This window comes from Electrophorus electricus, chromosome 25 (assembly GCF_041902795.1).
Source record: "Electrophorus electricus isolate QZ-2024a chromosome 25, ASM4190279v1, whole genome shotgun sequence".
NCBI lineage: Eukaryota > Metazoa > Chordata > Actinopteri > Gymnotiformes > Gymnotidae > Electrophorus > Electrophorus electricus.
The window spans coordinates 10,978,143-10,990,000 of NC_137521.1; the positions used below are offsets into that span (position 1 = coordinate 10,978,143).

The 11,858-nt window shown below is 45.3% G+C and overlaps 1 protein-coding gene across 5 annotated transcripts in view; it reads right to left on the reverse strand.

Annotated features, from left to right (window-relative positions):
* Position 1: 1 nt before the first annotated feature.
* ntng2a (netrin g2a) overlaps positions 2-11,858 on the reverse strand; it is a 45,367-nt gene continuing 33,510 nt past the window's right edge. For 3 of the 5 annotated variants that reach the window (XM_035521973.2, XM_035521972.2, XM_035521974.2), the window contains 3 exons: positions 3,154-3,321; positions 1,442-1,576; positions 2-1,130 (listed from right to left, as the gene is read on the reverse strand). In XM_035521973.2, the coding sequence (XP_035377866.1) occupies positions 913-1,130; positions 1,442-1,576; positions 3,154-3,321 (521 nt within the window). In that variant the 3' untranslated portion in view covers positions 2-912. The remainder of the gene's footprint in view (positions 1,131-1,441; positions 1,577-3,153; positions 3,322-11,858) is intronic. The other 2 variants (XM_081707836.1, XM_081707837.1) reach the window with 1 other exon arrangement.

Sequence of the window (11,858 nt, forward strand, 5' to 3'; positions counted from 1 at the left end):
GTTGGACTGTTGAGTTTTTATTTTTCTTTATATGCTTTACCTGTGTACGTGGAAGTATTCCAAAGCATCAGAAATAAACTCTCTGAAGTGATTACTACAGTATGCACCTCAATAAAAGACTCATTTATAACGGTAACATTTGCTTAGAAACAAAAATAATTTCTACAAAAAATATTCAAATAATATTAATATACAGTAATTTATATTTTTCTTTCTGATAGACAGATAGAGTTTTTTTAATTATTTGGGCAATATATACTCATCTCTTTCTGTATCCCATTTAGATAAACGTTATCTCAAACACAAACTACATCGACATCCATTCTTGCTTTACAGCCATTTAACACCATTTTGTCAGGCTTGCCTATTCACATCAATTGAGTGGAACGTTTTCCAACAGCAAAGTAGAATGCAGCAAAGTTAGAAGAGTGTGAGAATAGAGACCCTTGGCATGACTATGATCTGTGGTATCCACTGCAGAAGACAAGCTGGCTCAGTGTAGTGTCTACCCCTAGGTGAGCATCAACTGAGAACTACAACAGGAACAAAGAGAACAAAAAGGTACTTATATACGTGTCTTCTTTCTCTTTACACTTTTCTTTAGACTGTAGGTTGGGGTTTTTTTTCTGTCTTTTTTTGGTTTCTTTTTTCTTTGTCTTTTTTTTTTTTTTTTTTTTTTGTCTTTTGGTTTATAGTTCTCTTTGCCCAGGCAAACTGTGATATGAGGAGACAGACAAGCCGCTTCTCATCCGTGTGAAGGGCTCAGTGACCTCAGACTGCCTGTCGCCCTGGAAACACGCCGCAGCTGCCCCAGAAGGCCCGCGCACTGCGTCGGGGGCTACAAACTCCGCCTCCGTCTGCCTGGTACGGTCCTGTGGGCAAGAGGGACTCCGCGCAGGGTCAAGGCAGCGACTAGGCGCTGGTGTGGAGGAGACAGTGGGCGAGGAAGCAGAGCACGGCGCTCAGGAGGCTGAGGTAGGGGACGTTGGTGCCGTTGCAACCCACCTCGCCCTCGCAGAGAGCCTCCTCGCATAAAACGCCCTTGAAGTTAGGCGGGCACACGCACTTCTGGTTCTGCAGACACGTGCCTCCGTTCTCGCAGAGCAGCAGCTCATCATCGCACACATTCACTAGGAGAGAGAGAGTGAATGACAGATGCTCTGAGCGTTTAAAGATGACAATTGCTTCAGTCAGTCTAGGGTCAAACAACACTGGAGATAAAAGGAACAAACACCCCATGCACTCCCTGCAGTGTTCATGCTACTGGTTCCCCTAGTAAACACTAGAAATGGGGCGCATAACCCTCCTGCATTTCGGCACAGTATTCCATAAAGCCAAAACATACCAATCTATACTCGGCTAAAACTGTGTCTTCAGTTTCTCCTTGGAAATAGCCGCTAATCCGGATCTGAATTTACTGTCGGCAACCTGGGCAACTTACGGACGCAGCCTTGCTTCCAGTTGTACCCGGGCTGGCAGTCCTCACACTTCTGCCCCGTAGCGCCCTCTCGACACTGGCAGAAACCTGTCTCGTTACAGCGGGCATGCAAGGAGCCCAGCTGGTTGCAATTGCACTCTGGGGAAGAAGCAGCCAAGATTAGCCCACTTTCCAAATTTGAAAAACGTCCCCGTTAACTGTCTAGACTTTTAAACTGTCTTGCTGTTTTTCACTGAAATGGATAGTAAGATTTCTTTTTGTGGTAAATACCATGAGCTGTGTGTTGTGTTGTGTGTGTGTTTAAAGTTTACATTTAAAGTCGTGCTGGTAGGCTTTCTAACTTTTGCCATCCTTAAACTTTAACTGTAGCCTATATGCAGGACCCAGGACACCTGATTTCATTCCATCTTCATCAGCAGATTAACCCAAGCAGGTGTGTGTGTGTGTGTGTGTGTGTGTGTGTGTGTGTGTGTGTGTGTAGCCTAGTCAAGGATGTGGGAACACCTGTTCCAAAGCAATGAGTTGAACAAAGTTGTTCTCACAGACTCACACAGTGGTTTCTTTTAGACATCTCATTACCTGAAGTAACATATTCAAGGGCTGAGAAGTTTATCAAAACTCTTCCTATGTATTTCCTGTTTTATTTTTAGTTATCTCGTTAAAACATTTTTTTTTTTTTTAATAAAAAGGTTTAGGCTTTTTAATCTGATTAGACGCCATCAACTCTCAATCTGCCTACACACTAGTCAACGCCCAGAGGCTGCAGAAATAAGCACCGCAAGACAGTGTTGCTGGCGTTAGCCATACACAGAGCAAAAAAGCAAATAAGTGGGCTCATAGCATTCATTTACAACAACGCTCTTGTTCCCGCTTCTTCCCGGTTGGCCTAATTATATACCGGAATCTGTTGCAACATTAGTTGACGTTAATTGAACTTTTCAGACGTCTATCGTGCAGTGTTTTCTCTGCACGTAGGTACGCGCTAGCTCAGCGATATGACTGAAGCTCTAACTACATTCAGGTCGCTTCTGACGCTGCGTCAGCGTTTGCCGTGCAGCTATTGTATAGCTATTACCGGGCGCTTTGCTCTTTTAATGAACTGTAATGTGTATTCTGTCCAGCAGAGGTCACTGCATCACTGTGCAGTTCAATAGCGCTGATGAGCTATAGTACTAGTTCTGTACCAGTGAAGAGATGATCAACGGATGACTTGGCACGACATTAAGAATATGTTTCATTACTTTTTGGAATGAATGAAAATTAATTAGAATGATCTGTTCACCTAATTAACACTATGGCCAAGAGGTAAACATTTTTGAAGTCACAAAACTCCACAATAGTCTTCCCAGGAAATCCATTATCACACACTGTACTGAACATCTGTTTCATAGAAAGCCTAGAATTTTTATTCTAAGCTAGAATTAGTCGTACATGTGCTTTAAAAGACTGGGAAAGGTGGCCAAGGAAGTGAATGGAAAATATGATACACAACTGATTGATATATTATGAGGTTTCTGGCTTCTGGTATACAGAAGCTTTCAGACTTTGGAGATGAAGGTTTTTCAGTGAGGAAGTAGGTGTTTCTCTCTCAAATCGATATTCAGTTCCACTGGACAGTTTTTTCACTGGACAGAACTCACAGAGAGTAGAATAGGTACTTAAGTAAACATGGGAGGTCTATTGTGGGTAAACGTGAGGAGGCAATTCTGACTGACCTATACACACATTCTCATCGTCCAGCTCAGCGGAAGCATTCCGGAAGTATCCAAGGCGACAGTGCTGGCAGTTCTGCCCTCTAGTGTTGTGTTTGCAGCTCACACAGGTCACAATGTTGATAAAGTCAATATAGCTGCAGCGGTTAGAGTGACCATAGCACTCACAGTCTAACAGAGAAGAAAGAAGAGAGGTGTTAGTCCAGAGGCCATGCTTATAGGGACCAAGAGGACCAAGGGGTCAGGAGCATCACTAGACTGAAACACTAAGCACAGACCTCGTGTCAAATCTGGCTTTCTAGATTTAGTCCCACATTTATTATCAGAAGAGCAAAATTGTGTCCTTAGTCCATAGACTACACTGTGATATCATTATGATTATGTAAATTTTGTATGCTATTTTTTAATCATTAATTGAAACTTGTTTTTAGGTGTTACCATACTTTTTAATTAAACAATAATCGTTGAAGATATATAATTACATTTTTCAGAAGAACACAACAAACACTCTAAATTCAAATAATAATAACAGGGAGTTTTAGCTGTTATTAGCCGAGTTATTTAGTAAGCCATCATATTCAATCCTTTGGTGTTTTGGTGCTCTGAGGTGATGAATAATTGATGTCATGTTTTAAAGATGCCGGCAATGCATGAGGACCCTGCTGTGACGTTGTCCTCCAAGCAGTGGGATCGGGGCAAGAGCAGCTAATGAAATATAAATACTCAATTACTGCCTATAACAGGCAAAGGGACCGAGCGATGTCTCACAGACAGCGTTCCGTCTTTTGCGAGACAGAAAACATAAACTCTTCTGGCTGAAAATACAAACATTTTTTTTAACTGTAGGACGACTGTACAGGGAAATGCTTTTCTTGCAACCACAGTAACCCAATGTCTGCTCACCTTAAGTGCAAAAGAAAACCAGAGCATGCAAGCACAGAAATAAGACAAGAGATGAAGAGACAAACAGAATTGGGAAGATGTAGCTGTTTAAAGGGCGATTTTTCCACAGTTTCCATATAGTATTCAGAACAAGAGAACAAAAATGACACCCTAATAATGCCTTTGTAAGTTACAGTATACTTTACATTTCACTTTGTAACTGTCTTTAAACCAAACAAGGGTCTTATTCCCTTCTAGTATGGTCTTACCTTCAAAGCCGACATTTGTGATCCTCATCAGATGAGATTTTTCCCCACCAGTGGTCAAAAGCCTTTGAATGACTTTGGAATTAGATCAAGTATCATTAATCTGACTTACATCAGTCAGAGTATTGACGAAAAAAACATTACATTATCACTCTTTTGTGTGAAGTCACAAAGAGTGTTGACGCTCTCAAAGCTCCGAGTACACGCCAAATCAAGCATCGAAATTGTGATATAGAACTTTTGTATATGGATTTGGTAACATCCAAGCACACCCCGCTACCCAATTCACTTTCTAAGTCTCATCGATGGATGGGTTCGCCCATAAAGAGAGCGGTTTATTTGCCAGAGCGAGTCTGAATCAGTGCAATTTGGAAGGCTGAACTGGAAAATGAGTGGAACTATAACAGAGTTACTTGGGGTCGTCTACGAACATGGCCTGCCATAAAACCTTCAGATTAGAACAGCGATTCTACACACACACAGAATCACAGAGGCTACCCTTTACAAAGTTTTGATACCTTTCTTGTCACGATCTTTCTAATTTTCTTTCCTTTCCCCTTTGGCCTGTCATCTCTTTCCAAGCTTCACTGAACCTTTCAGCATTTCCAGATTCTGTGCACACCAGTAAAAGATCAGAGCTTTGATGAAACATCAGACTTAATCCATACTGGAATCACAGGTTGTTAATAGCCTTTCATAACACCATATCTGCGGATACTACAGTGTGTGAGTGCTGTATTAACAGGGTGTGCCTGTCACCTCTTTGTACCTGCATCTCCTTTTAGCAAGGACCTGGCTCCTCTTTTCCACCAGTAGGTGGTGTTTTGTGTTTTCCCTTCCTCTAGCCCCATTCAGGGATAGAAGGAGAAGCAGGAGGAGAGGAAGCTTTGGGAGGAGGAGCAGCTATAGTAGAAGGAGCACCACTGTGTGGAGTTTTTAGGTGCTGGAGTTTTATGTTACAGGGATTCGAGTGCAGAAGGTTCCACGGAAGGAGCCGAAAGAGCACCGACGGTAAGTGGACCTTCAGGTTCAGGAGCTTCAGGAGGAGTAGCAGCGCTAGTGGAAGGAGCTTCAGGTTCAGGAGCTTCAGGAGGAGTAGCAGCGCTAGTGGAAGGAGCTTCAGGTTCAGGAGCTTCAGGAGGAGGGGCATCATGAAACAGAGGAGCTTCAGGTGCAGGAGCTTCAGGAGGAGGGGCAACATGAAAAGGAGGAGCTTCAGGTTCAGGAGCTTCAGGAGGAGGGGCAGCATGAAAAGGAGGAGCTTCAGGTTCAGGAGCTTCAGGAGTAGGGGCAAGGAGGAGGGGCAAGGAGGAGCTTCAGGTGCAGGAGATTCAGGGGGAGGGGCAACATGAAAAGGAGGAGCTTCAGGTTCAGGAGCTTCAGGAGCACAATCGTCAGGCACAAAAGCTTTCAATGGAGGACTGTTGGGTAATGGTGCTTTAGGTATAGGGGCATCAGGAGACTGAGGTGCCAACGTCTCAGGAATTACTGGGATGCTTATTGGAGTTGCTGTACTGATGGCAGCTGAAGGTATTTTATTAATAGGCATCACTGGATCAATTGCTAGAGCAGCACTGGGCCCTGGAACGTCAGTGTCGAGAGCCTGTGTCAATGCATCTGTTGGTACAGCAACAACATCACCTGTAAGGGCAACCCCATCAGTTGGCTCACTGGTCCATGCATTAGTTGCTGGAGCGACTGCATCAGTTGTTGGAGTATGAGAATTAATTGGCATAGCAGCAGCATCAGATGCTGAAGTGAACACATCATCTTCCAGACTGAGCACATCATTTGCTGGAGCAACAGTACCCATTGCTGAGGAGACTGCACCATTTGAGAGAGCTTTATTTATAACTGCAGTTTTTTGCATCAGTTGCTAAAACAGTTCCATCTGTTTCCACCGGAGTTGCAGCCGTAAGAGAAACACCAGTCGGCCGTGCTTCACCAGTGTCCGAGTGGAAAAATTGCATTCAGTGATGACGTAGCTGCCCGTGTTGGTGTTTGGGACTGCACCCGTCACCTGAGCAATACCACTGGTTACTCCACCAATGAGGGGGCCATGGGAGCCCACAAACTGGGATCACGTGCAGCTTCTCTGGCTGAACCCACAGACGGACATGACACAGCAGTTGCTCCCATGACATCACCGGTGACGGTGGCAACAATTTTTGGTACCGCCAAAACCGCATCCGATGCTGAGGTAGCTATAACTGAGTACAAACTGAAGATAGTCCAATAGCTTACATTTCTGCCCCCCATGCTATCAGTAAAGATGCCCACAACCGATACTGTTGCCTTTAGAGCTTGTACACTTGACGTAATGGATGATATTGCACTGATTCAACCTTTTGCTGTTTCTAGTTCAGCAGAAACGGGATATGTTATATGCCCCGATAGCATCACTATCCCCCCCCCGCCCCAACACCAACTCCACCTCGAACGTCACCCCCACAACTCCATCCTCCTCCTCAAGGACAGGGCTTACTGCTGCTTCCTGTTATGGTTTCATGTATCTATCTCCTACCATGGGTTCAATAAATTGGCCCTTTTTTTGGTCTCCCTCACCGTGACCCGGCCACTTTTCTCCTATGAAATATTTAGCAGCAGTGCATTCAATCGCTATTCAAAAATAGATCTAAAACGATTGAGTTTTTCGCCTTCAGCAGAGCGCCTCCTGCCATGCCGAGAGCTCCTAGCAGTCACGCTTTTTACAATAACGCGGTGTTTAATGATTAATCGGCCCCGGCACCTGCCCGCGTTCTGAAGCTATTCGTGGTTGAAGTTTCAGCGCCTGAACTATGCAGGTTGATGTTGGCCAGCACCTGGGTACAGGAGAGGGAGGTGCGGAGCAGACCCGGGGTGGGGAACAGTTTTATACTGCATACATTAATATTATGTAGAGGTTAACAAATGATTCCCTTGCCTACACCTGCTGTGTCTCTTGTGCAACGTGGGAGAATCAGATCCCTAAGCAAGAGGAAGGGTGATCATGCTAAGGTCATGAACTGACTGTTAACCATTTAACAAGAGGGTGGTTCAATTTTGTTTTGTTTTTTTTGCCATTTGCTTTCGACACTGATGATTTTGAGCAGTGTTATGAGCAACCAAAGTCCACCTAAACGTTCAAAACCTCTGATGATCATGAGAACCACCCAGAGAAATGACAACTCAGCGCTTCCAGTTAAACGTACTTAATTACCCGTCAGAAATCAAAACCATTCATGTACTCCATCGGTCGACTTGGTCTGTCAAGGACAAGGGCTGCCATGCACGTAAGCAGCAGCAACACCGGGCGTTTCCACGGCCTGGCCCGGTGACTTACGACAGCACCCTTAGACGAGAAGAGGCTCCGGTTTAAGGAGCTGGGCGCGTGGCGCTGCTAGCCTGGCATGCTGGCCCATATACGTTAATGACTGATTTAGCACAGCGGTAATCGCATTTAATCCCGTCGCCTCATGCCACCTCAGGGGAGAATATGGCACTCTATTACCACCATCAATCACCAGTGGAATTAGAGCGAAACAGATCCTGTCTCTGCCGGGCGACGCAACAGAGAACTTCCCCTGGGTCAGACACATTACTGTGGGCCTTCTTCTTTCTAAATTGTCCTAACTGGACTGTGCTCTGTGGATCCGACTCATAGACTCTCTTTCCTGCTAAATATTTTATTGGACATCAGAAAGACAACAAATTTCTATTGACTGGCATTTCCCCACTTACTTTTAGTAAAGTAATGTATACAAAGATTCTATATTTCCTATATATATATATATATATATATATGAAATATAGAATTTATATATATATATATATATATATATATATATATATATATATATATATATATATACTGTAGAAGAATAAAAGACAATATTTCTGGTGCTGTCTTCTCAGTGGACAGCAAACAGACGTGAAGGTGAAACTTCAGAGGGAAGGCAGAGCGCTAATGTATGCGCACTCACAGGCTACGGAGGACAGGCGGCAGGAGTAAAGTTATGATGCTAAACATCACCCAGCAGAACAGCCCACTCATCGCGTATTAACGCGGGTGGGGCCAAATCATTTGAACTCCCAAAGAAGCTCCAAGTGAAATAAACGGTCCCACTCTGGTTTGTAGAACTTGGTTTAGATGTGTACGTATGGATGTTCTGACAGACCCATATCTGAGGAATTCTTTCACACTGTCTCCTGAAGAAAAAAAAGCAAATGAGAGTGGGAAAGAAAAGGTCTGGTGTGCCTTTGATTTGTTCTTGTGGGTAGGATGTGTGGCGAGCGCCGTTTTTGTGGCGTGGGCAGTGGTGCCAGGACATGGAGGGTTAGGATGATGGCAGGGGAAAAAAATCTCCCCACAGACTATGATCACACTGCGTGTGCATCTTCAGTAGCTTTAGGTCCTGGAATGATACAATAGATCAAATTTGCCTGGGAGGTTTGGTCCGTTTTAGCTGCGAGCAGGTAGCTAACGTAGCAGTTTTGAGTTTAGAATACAAGTGCAATTATTCATTCCAGTATTGTTGCTGTTATCTCCAAAAAAAGGAGGATGCTTGTATTTTGTTTGTTTTTTTAACCTAATAACCAAGAAATCGAGACTTTTTAAAAAGACATTTAGACTTTTAGCCAGAGTGCATGATGTCAAAGAGCTACTCTGGCACCTATCAGTTTGTCAGATAAATAGATAAATACATCACAGCACAGAAAGATGCCTTTCAGACAACAGCAATATACATATATATAAAGTATAAAGCTACTCTTATTGAGTGTATCACCTTATAGAAAGCCACACTAATTGAAAACACCACCCTGAAGCAGTTTGATTTCTATTGGCCATATTAAATGAACACTTCCTGCCGGCAAAGCGAGGTGGGATGCACATCCCACCTGGTTAGTCTGACAGCAGGACAGGGGCCACAGTAGCGCTGAACACCAGGTCAGGAGTCAGTACCTCTCTGGGGCCGCCAGCGCCTAGTCAGCAGAGAGGGCCCGAGTTCTTAACGCGCACGAATCAAATAGAAGCACGCGTCCGGCCCTCGGGGGCCGTCCGGCCTGACCTCAGCTATTCGCCGCAGGCAGGGGGCTCCGGGGACACGGCTAAAGACACCGCAGTGTGTGATGGGGCAGACATCCAGGGTCAGACGTTTGCTTTCACTGTCACACACACACACACGCACACACAGGGCCAAGACTAGCCGTGGCCGGTCCTGACCGTCTCGGCAGGTGTCTCCCCCTGTGTTAGAGGGATGACCTGCACAGTGTCCGGCTGCGTTGAGGCTGATGGGAGGATTGGGATTCGGGACGGGCAACACGCTGCAAACTGAGAGTCCCCCGCCACTCACCACTAGCTGGAATACTGATGTTTTATTAAAGCCGCCGCCCTCCCAAGTGCCCTCATAATTACAGCATGGCCCACGGCACGGACTCCCGGCCCCACCCGCCCAGCTAACCACCACAAACCACAACACGCACCCTGCTGGTTAACAGACAAGCTCTGTTTACCAAACGCTACGTCACATATAAAAGCATTTACTTTCTCTCTCGTGCCCCTCCGCATTAATTACAGACATGTCTATTTTGCATGGAGGGCCTGCATTTTAATATGCTTCTGCTCTAATGCAAACGTAACTGAACGTGCTGAAGGTGCCAAAAGATTCTTTTTTAGCTGTTGCTGTTTTATTTGCATGTGCACTATATAACCTGTCCAAAGCAGCGTTTCCAATAGCATTTGTCAGCATTTTGAACTTTGTTATGCTTTTGAAAGGAGAGGAGAAAAAGCCTTACCTTTGGAGAGGAGGGAGCACCTCCTGTATAGTGATGCACTCCGCTGCATTTCAGCAGCTTTGGAGTGAGAGTGACCTCTCATTCTTTTCCCCTGGTGCAGCTCGGGGTTTGGTGCGTGTGCAGCCCCCTTTAAATGACTACTAATCAAATGAAATTGGCATAGATAATAGTGTTGAGCATATGAGTGGTTAGGCTGTGTGTGTGTGTGTGTGTGTATGCATGTGCATATGTGTGTGTTTGTGTGTGTGTGCATGTACATATGTGTGTGTGTGTGTGCATGCATGTGCATATGTGTGTTTGTGTGTGTGTGTGTGTGTGTGTATGCATGCGCATGTGTGTGTGTGCGTGCGCATGTGTGTGTGCGTGTGTGTGTGTTTGTGTGTGTGCGCATATGTGTGTGTGTCTGTGTGCGTGTGTGTTTGTGCAACTGTCTGCATGTAGGCACGTCTGTGTCCGGTTGTCAGTGTGCGTGGGCAAATGTGTCCGTTTTTGTGTCTGTTCATACATAAAGTGCGTGCAAGCATATGAGGGCGTGACTGCGTGTGTGTGTGTGTGTGGGAGAGAGAGAGAGAGAGAGAGAGAGCGGGTGCACACAGCAGGTCCAGTACTGCCGTGGTGCTGTGCGGAGCGGAGACAGGCATGGGGGCATGAGGAGGGCAAGTATATGGCCAGCAGGAGTGTGTAATGTGGGGACTGGAACACAGGCAGATCACCCCCTCCACCAACACCATCTGCCACTACTCTAGAACGGTTATGAAAGACCAGGCAGTGCCACTGCTCTTCCTGCCTCTCCTGTGTGTGTGTGTGTGTGTGTGTGTGTGTGTGTGTGTGTTAGCATATGTGTGTGCTTGAATTGCCATGATATAGCTCCACTATTTACATGTGCACTGGGGTCCCCTTTGGCTTCTGGACTAATTATCAACTAATTATAAATTATAAATTATAAATTATGAGCGGAAATTTAGCACATCAACAGCCTTCTGCGGTTTTAGCTCAATTTTTACCATTTATGAGCCGTGTTGATTCCAGGTCGCATTATATAGGCGCTCAGCATAGCGCCAGCAGACAGGACAGTAACACTCACACACGGCGTCTGCGCTGGGCTAATTCCAGAACACAGTGCAGTTATTCCCTAAGCAGCGCGAGACACCGGGACTTTCAGTCCTGCATAAGCAGCAGTGCCCTTGTGGGGGAGATGTGCAAGTTATTTTGGGTCTGATGGGAGGCCCACAAGATTAATAAACATACATCATCGTAACTCAAAATGTCTTTCTTCCTGTCTGTCTGTCTCTGTGTCATCACTCTCTCTCTCTCTCTCTGTCTCTCTCTCTCTCTCTGTCTCTCTCTCTTTCCATCTCTCTTCTTCAGCAGACAAAGGCTTGAATGTGTTTGTATCAAATTTAGAAGTTTCACCTTGGAGACCTTCAATGAGTAATCCAAAAAGCCGTGCATAGATGACATACCGGCTATCACACTGCTCAGACTTCTGCAAAAAAAAAAAAAAGCGCACGACGATGGCTGCCTTGTTGGAAGCACTTAGTTCAAAAAGATCGCCTGCAGATTGTCAGGCTTCACGAACAGCGATGACATCATGCGATTGCATCACGCAGCGACATCACGCAATGGCGTCCAACTAAATTCTCACTGGCATTAGTAGTTAAACAAAGATACTTTTGGGAGGTGCAGGCCTGATGTGAGCGACGTGAACACTGACAGATGAGAGTCACGGATCCAGCAACGTCTTCTGAACGGGGGCTCAGGATCAGCGTCACAGTATTCCATAAT